At 47.0% G+C, this 6,706-nt stretch overlaps 1 protein-coding gene across 1 annotated transcript; it reads left to right on the plus strand.

Moving 5' to 3' along the window:
• Positions 1-935: 935 nt before the first annotated feature.
• LOC136064687 (uncharacterized) lies at positions 936-1,637 on the plus strand. Its single transcript, XM_065766732.1, has one exon. The coding sequence runs from the start codon at positions 936-938 to the stop codon at positions 1,635-1,637; it is 702 nt and encodes a 233-aa protein (XP_065622804.1).
• Positions 1,638-6,706: the final 5,069 nt, after the last annotated feature.

Consider the following 6,706-nt stretch of genomic DNA (forward strand, 5'->3'; position numbering starts at 1 on the left):
CAGTACTAGTTCTTGGACCCATACTTTAAAAATTTATTGTTTGGGCTTGTTGGGCTGAAAACCCATTCATACTCAGGGTCAATCCAAATTGAGTCCCTACAATTGGCGCCGTTTGTGGGAAGAACTTGACCTGTTGAGAAGGAAGGGCAGGTGTGATACTCACGATGGAAGAGGGAGTACCGCAGCAACCATTGACAGGCCCACAACAGGCAGATGCTAATCAGCACCAAGCAGAGTCTAGGGGCTCTCAGCACTGCAATCCGTTGGTAGACCACGAACAAGGGGAGGATCGTGAGGGAAGTACCCGAACAACCCATACAGATAGAAGCCGCTCCCGGGGGAAAGGCCAAGCTTCCCCTGTAAAGAGCGGAGGAAATTTGCAGCGTGAGATTAACAAGTTGAAGAGGGAGTTGCGATATGAACGACGAAGGCGTAAGGCTCATAACTCTAAACACTACTCTGAGGAGTCGGATGACACCAGTTACAGGCAGAGGTCGAGAACTCCCCCTAGCGAGTCTTTTTCGTGTGAGGAAGAGTACCACCGTAGGCGAAGAAGTAAGAGCCCGACTCGCCAGGGTCAAGGGAATGACGCCCTGAACAAGGCTTTGAATCAGGTCTCTAAGTCGCCCTTCACATGACATATTGAAGACGCCAGTCTTCCTCGGCGATTCCACCAGCTTGTGTTCACCATTTATAATGGCCGAACAGACCCAGTGGAACATGTTAGTCACTATAGCCAGAGAATGGCTATTCATGCGAGGGATGAGGCCTTAATGTGCAAGGTTTTCCTGTCTAGTTTGGGCCCAGTGGCGATGAGATGGTTTAATAGCTTGAGAACTAATACTATTGACTCTTTTGAAAAGCTCACCCAGGCCTTTGGTGCTCGTTTTATTACATGTAGAAGGGTTGTTCAACCCTTGGGGTCGCTACTATCCATGTCTATGCAAGAAGGGGAAACCCTAAAAGCCTACTCAGACAGATACTGGGAAATGTTCAACGAGGTGGATGGGGCTCACGATGACATGGCTATGAACACTTTTAAGGAAGGTCTTCCAACTGAGCACGGTCTGAGGAAGTCTCTGACCGGCAAGCCTGTTACTAGTGTACGTCAGCTTATGGATCGGATAGATAAATATAGAAGAGTAGAGGAAGATCAGATGCAAGGCAGAGGGAAGTCTAAAGCAGTAACTCAAGAGAGGAGTGATTTCAGGCCGGACCAGTACAACAACAACCGACCTCGGAGGGACTTTGGGGGGCAGTCGGGGCCTGCCAACTCCCAGGTGGTTAGCACCGTGTTCCGAGAACCAGTGCAGCGAGTTCTGGAGAAGATAAAGAACGAGCCATTCTTTAGGTGGCCCAACAAGATGGCGGGGGATCCTGCGAAGCGTAATCGGAATCTTTACTGCCAGTACCATCAAGACCACGGACATATCACCGAAGATTGTAACAATCTGTGGGATCACTTAGAGCAGTTAGTGCAAGAGGGAAAGTTGACCCAACTTCTGCATCAGTCCGGCGGCCGAGGAGGCCACGTAGGCTCGGCGTTTCAGGGGGACGCCTCAAGAGGACCTCCTTTGGGCACGATAAACGTTATATTCGCTGCCCCGGGAGAACTGGATCTTGCCCTTCCAGGGTAATGTTGTGTCTCAGTGCTCGGAGGGGGCTCCAGTTCGAGGCCGAAGAAAGCCAAACCGGGCACCTCGTTGGTTTAGGCTTCTCAGAAGAGGATAAGAGAGGAACCATCAACCGCATGATGATGCTTTGGTGGTTACGATTAGGATCGGAGGGTATGACGTTAAGAGAGTGATGGTTGATGATGGAAGTGCCGCCGAGGTAATGTACCCTGATTTATTCAAGGGCTGAATTTGAAACCTGAAGACCTGACAACATATAGTTCCCCGCTGGTGGGCTTCGAAGGCAAATGGTCACCCCGTTGGGAATGGTTAGATTACCTGTAGACTGGGTCAGATATGGTGGAGGTAGATTTTATTGTGGTGGATGCCTTTTCTCCGTATACGGCTATTTTAGGAAGACCATGGTTGCATGCTTTGGGGGCTGTTTCTTCCACTCTTCATCAGAAAGTGAAGTATCCCTCGAGGGGCGAGGTTTCAGAGATTTTGGGAAACCAGAACATGGCTAGGCAGTGTATGATAATGGCCATTCAACATCGGCCGAGATAGCACTTCGGCTGTAACCGAGGGTGATTTATAGCAATCAAGGGTTCAGGGAGCCCAGCTCGCGCGTCCCCAGAGAAAGAGGTGTGAGGATTTGGAAAGGGTGAACGTTGGTAGATCCAGAGAAGTATTTTCAGGTGGGGCTCAGTTGCCTTTGTTAGAGAAAGAACAGTTGGTCGAGGTTCTTAGAAGAAACGTTGATGTGTTTGCATGGAGTGCCTATGAAGCCCCGGGAGTGGATCCGGAGTTCATCTGTCATCATCTGAATGTCAACCCCTCATGTATTCCAAAGAAACAACCACCTCGGCGTCCGTCCAAGGTACAGTCGAGCTATTAAAGACGAGGTGACCAAGTTGAAGCAGGCTGGGGCAATCAAGGAGGTATTTTATCCTCAGTGGCTAGCCAATACAGTTGTAGTGAAAAAGAAAAATGGAAAGTGGCGTGTGTGTGTTGATTTTACAGACCTTAATAGAGCGTGCCCAAAGGACCCTTTTCCATGCCCCGTATAGATCAGTTGGTGGATGCTACAGTGGGTCATCCTCGGATGAGTTTCTTGGACGCCTTTCAAGGCTACCATCAGATCCCACTCGCGTTGGACGACCAGGAGAAGACCACTTTTCTCACTCCCACTGGAAATTACCACTATAAGGTAATGCCCTTTGGTTTGAAGAACGCGGGTCTACTTACCAGAGAATGATGACGAAAATGTTTGAGCAGCAGTTGGGTAGAACATTGAGATTTATATTGATGATATGGTCGTAAAGAGTAAGGTAGTGGCTGAGCACGTGGCGGACCTTGACCACACTTTTGAGATATTAAGAGGCATAAATTGCGGCTGAATGCATCCAAATGCTCGTTTGGGGTAAGTTCAGTAAGTTCCTGGGTTACATGGTGACCCATAGGGGAATTGAAGTTAACCCCGACCAGATTAGAGCCATAGCTAACTTGCAACCACCTCGGAATCCCAAGGAGGTCCAAGGCTGACCGGGATGACCGCCGCGTTGAATAGATTCATATCCAGATCGGCGGATAGGTGCAGGCCTTTTTTCTTACTGCTCCACAAGTGGAAAGGATATGAATGGACTGAGGAGTGTGACTTAGCATTTCAGCAGCTGAAGGAGTATCTATCTCGGCCACCCATCATGTCTAGCCCCAAGGTAGACGAAGTCTTTTTTCCTACCTGGCGATCACCACTTATGCGATTAGTTTTGTTCTGATACGAGTGGACAATGGAGTACAACGGCTGGTCTATTATGTGAGTAAGTCTCTTCACGAAGGCTGAAATACGCTACCTGCCATTGGAAAAAGGCCATTTTAGCAGTGGTGCACGCCACCAGAAAACTTCCCTATTATTTTCAGGCGCATACAGTGGTTGTCCTGACTCAATATCCGATCAAAGCAGTACTTCGTAGCGCGGACTATACTGGTAAGGTTGCCAAGTGGGGCACAATTTTAGGAGCTTTTGATGTCAAGTATATGCCCCGCACTTCCGTGAAGGGTCAGGTGCTCGTCGATCTAGTGGCCGAGTTTGCTGAAGGTCCTGAAGAGACAGAGACAGGCCCAGGTGGCATGGATGAAAAATCGGTTGGCCTCATTTCCGCGCAACCTGTCTTACCCTGGAGGTGTATGTGGATGGGGCAGCAAATCAGCGGGGTTTGGAATAGGACTTGTATTGATATCTCCTGAGGAAGTCATCATTGAGAAGTCTCTTAGGCTGGGATTCTCAGCTACTAATAACGAAGCGGAGTATGAAGCCTTACTAACAGGAATGGCAATGGTCGACAAGCTGGGTGGAAGGGCTGTGGAAATCTTCTCGGACTCGGGGCTTGTGGTGGGCCAGGTCAGAGGGGAACTAGAGGCTCGAGATACAAGAATGCAAGAATACTTGAGCCAGGTTAGGCGTATACAAGCTAAGTTTGAATTTTTAAAATAACCCATGTCCCTAGGAGTGGAAATGCCCATGCAGACTCTCTGGCTACTCTTGCCACTTCCTCGGCTCAAAACTTACCTCGGATGATCATGATCGAGGACTTGGGCACCCTACCCGAGGAACAACAGAAATGCTACAAGTCAATCGAGTCAATTCAGCGCGTAGTTGGATGGATCCTATAATACTATTCCTTGAGAAGGATACACTGCCCGAGGACAAGTCAGAGGCAGAAAAGATACGGAGGAAGGGCCCCGATTTTGGCTATCCGAGGATAAGAAGTTGTACAAACGCTCTTACTCTGGGCCTTATCTGCTCTGTGTACGCCCTGAAGCGTCGGAGGATCTGCTAGAAGAACTACATGAAGGAATTTGTGGCAGTCATACTGAGGAAGGTCTTTGTCTCATAGGGCGATCACCCAAGGGTACTGGTGGCCAGGCATGCAAAAGGAAGCACAGGAATATGTGAGGAAATGGATCAATGCCAAGGTTCGCACCAAATATTCATCAGCCTGGAGGCTTCTCAATCCTCTTTCTAGTCCTTGGCCTTTCGCTCAGTGGGGCTTGGATATCTTGGCCCTTCCCTAGAGCAGTAGGAAATAAGAAGTACCTGCTGGTTGGCACGGATTATTTCACGAAGTGGGTTGAAGCTGAGCCTCTGGCTAACATCAGGGATGTGGACGTCAAAAGATTCCTATTAAGGAATATCATTACTCGATTTGGGGTTCCTCAAACTCTCATCTCGGACAACGGTCTGCAATTTGATAGCAAGGCTTTTAGAAGGTATTGCTCCGACTTGGAATAAAAAATAGGTATTCCACCCCAGCCTATCCACAGGGAAATGGACAGCTGAGGATCTGTCAATAAAGTCTATAGTGGGTCGGACTTAAGAAAGGTTAGATGATGCAAGGCAAAGGGAAGATGGGTGAAGAACTCCTGCATGTTCTCTGGGCGTATAGGACGACGCTCCGACGATCAACAGGGGAAACCCATTCTCATGACGTAGGAGCTGAGGCCGTGATTCCTATTGAAACTGGCTTTCCAACATGAAAACCAGTAATTTCACCCGGATGGGAATGATGAGCCTTAAGGAAAAGTCTAGACTTGATAGATGAGCGACGAGAAAAAGTTATGGTTCAAGCTAGCGTACTACCAGCACAAGCTGAAGCAGGGTTATGATGCAAACGTCAGACTAGGCCTTAGCTCCGGGAGACTTAGTGTTGAGGAAAGTCTTGGGAAATACCAAAAACCCAGCCTGGGGAAAGTTGGGGCCCAATTGGGAAGGGCTATCGTATTACATCTGTTGCGGGGATAGGGGCTTACTATTTAGAAGATTTAGATGAAAAAACCATATCTATCCCTGGAATGTAAGCAACTTGAGAAGGTATTATTATTAACAAGTTATGTTTTACTTTCCTTTATAATTTATCTTGCTCCCGCAATATGTGTCTCTAGAATGAATGGAAGTATTAAACAGAAACTAAGTCATGTCAGGTCCTCGGACCACAACTTAGTGGAAATTAGTACACTATGAATTGAAGTATTAAACAGAAACTAAGTCATGTCAGGTCCTCGGACCACAACTTAGTGGAAATTAGTACACTATGAATTGAAGTATTGAACAGAAACTAAGTCATGTCAGGTCCTCGGACCACAACTTAGTGGAAATTAGTACACTATGAATTGAAGTATTAAACAGAAACTAAGTCATGTCAGGTCCTCGGACCACAACTTAGTGGAAATTAGTACACTATGAATTGAAGTAGTAAACAGAACCTAAGTCATGTCAGGTCCTCGGACCACAACTTAGTAGAAATTAGTACACTACGAATTGAAGTATTAAACAGAAACTAAGTCATGTCAGGTCCTCGGACCACAACTTAGTGGAAATTAGTACATTATGAATTGAAGTATTAAACTGAAACTAAGCTACAACAAACTATTTAGACATTAAATTTACTTGGAATCAAGGTCTTCCAAAAGGGAGTAATTTGTAATTGAAGAAAGATTTGATTTGAAAGGCACTTTACAAGAGCACAGAAAGTAGGAGCGGGAAAAACCCCGCCCATAAATGCAAAGGATCCCCCACCGTTAGATTTGCATCAGATCGTTGAACGTGTGGGACAACAGAGCAGTTATCATTTAATAATGGCGTGCTCATGACGCCGAAACGTCAGGAGCGTGCCTTGGGCAAACAAAAAGACATTCTGAAAGCGGGGGAAACCTATGAAATAAATGAGGGCTGGATATCAAAATCTCCCTTTTTCCCGAGGTAGCAAAAAGCGAGATTTAGAGGGGCTATTGTGGGGCCTGTTAGTTAAAAAGGTATAGTAATCCTCAGAAGTGGGCTCGGAGCCCAATGGCCCAATCCGAGGACACTTAGTTATCTGAGGACACTTAGTTATCCGAGGACAGCCTAAAAAAGTTTTATTCTTACCAAATGGGTAATATAAGAGGAACGAGTAGATATTATATACAGCGGCATAACACACGTCCGAAGACACCAAAGTCCGAGGTGAATGTAACTTTCATGTTAGTGGGGAGACTCCGCCAAGTTGTATCTGAACTGGAAATTGGATATAGCTTAAGGAGGCGTCGGGGAAGGT

The sequence above is a fragment of the Quercus suber genome, unplaced genomic scaffold, assembly GCF_002906115.3.
Source record: "Quercus suber isolate HL8 unplaced genomic scaffold, Cork oak 2.0 scaffold_737, whole genome shotgun sequence".
In the NCBI taxonomy this organism is placed as follows: Eukaryota; Viridiplantae; Streptophyta; class Magnoliopsida; order Fagales; family Fagaceae; genus Quercus; species Quercus suber.

Excerpts from the sequence above, each read along its gene's own strand:
- LOC136064687 (XM_065766732.1), top strand. The coding sequence starts at position 936 with ATGTCTATGCAAGAAGGGGAAACCCTAAAAGCCTACTCAGACAGATAC.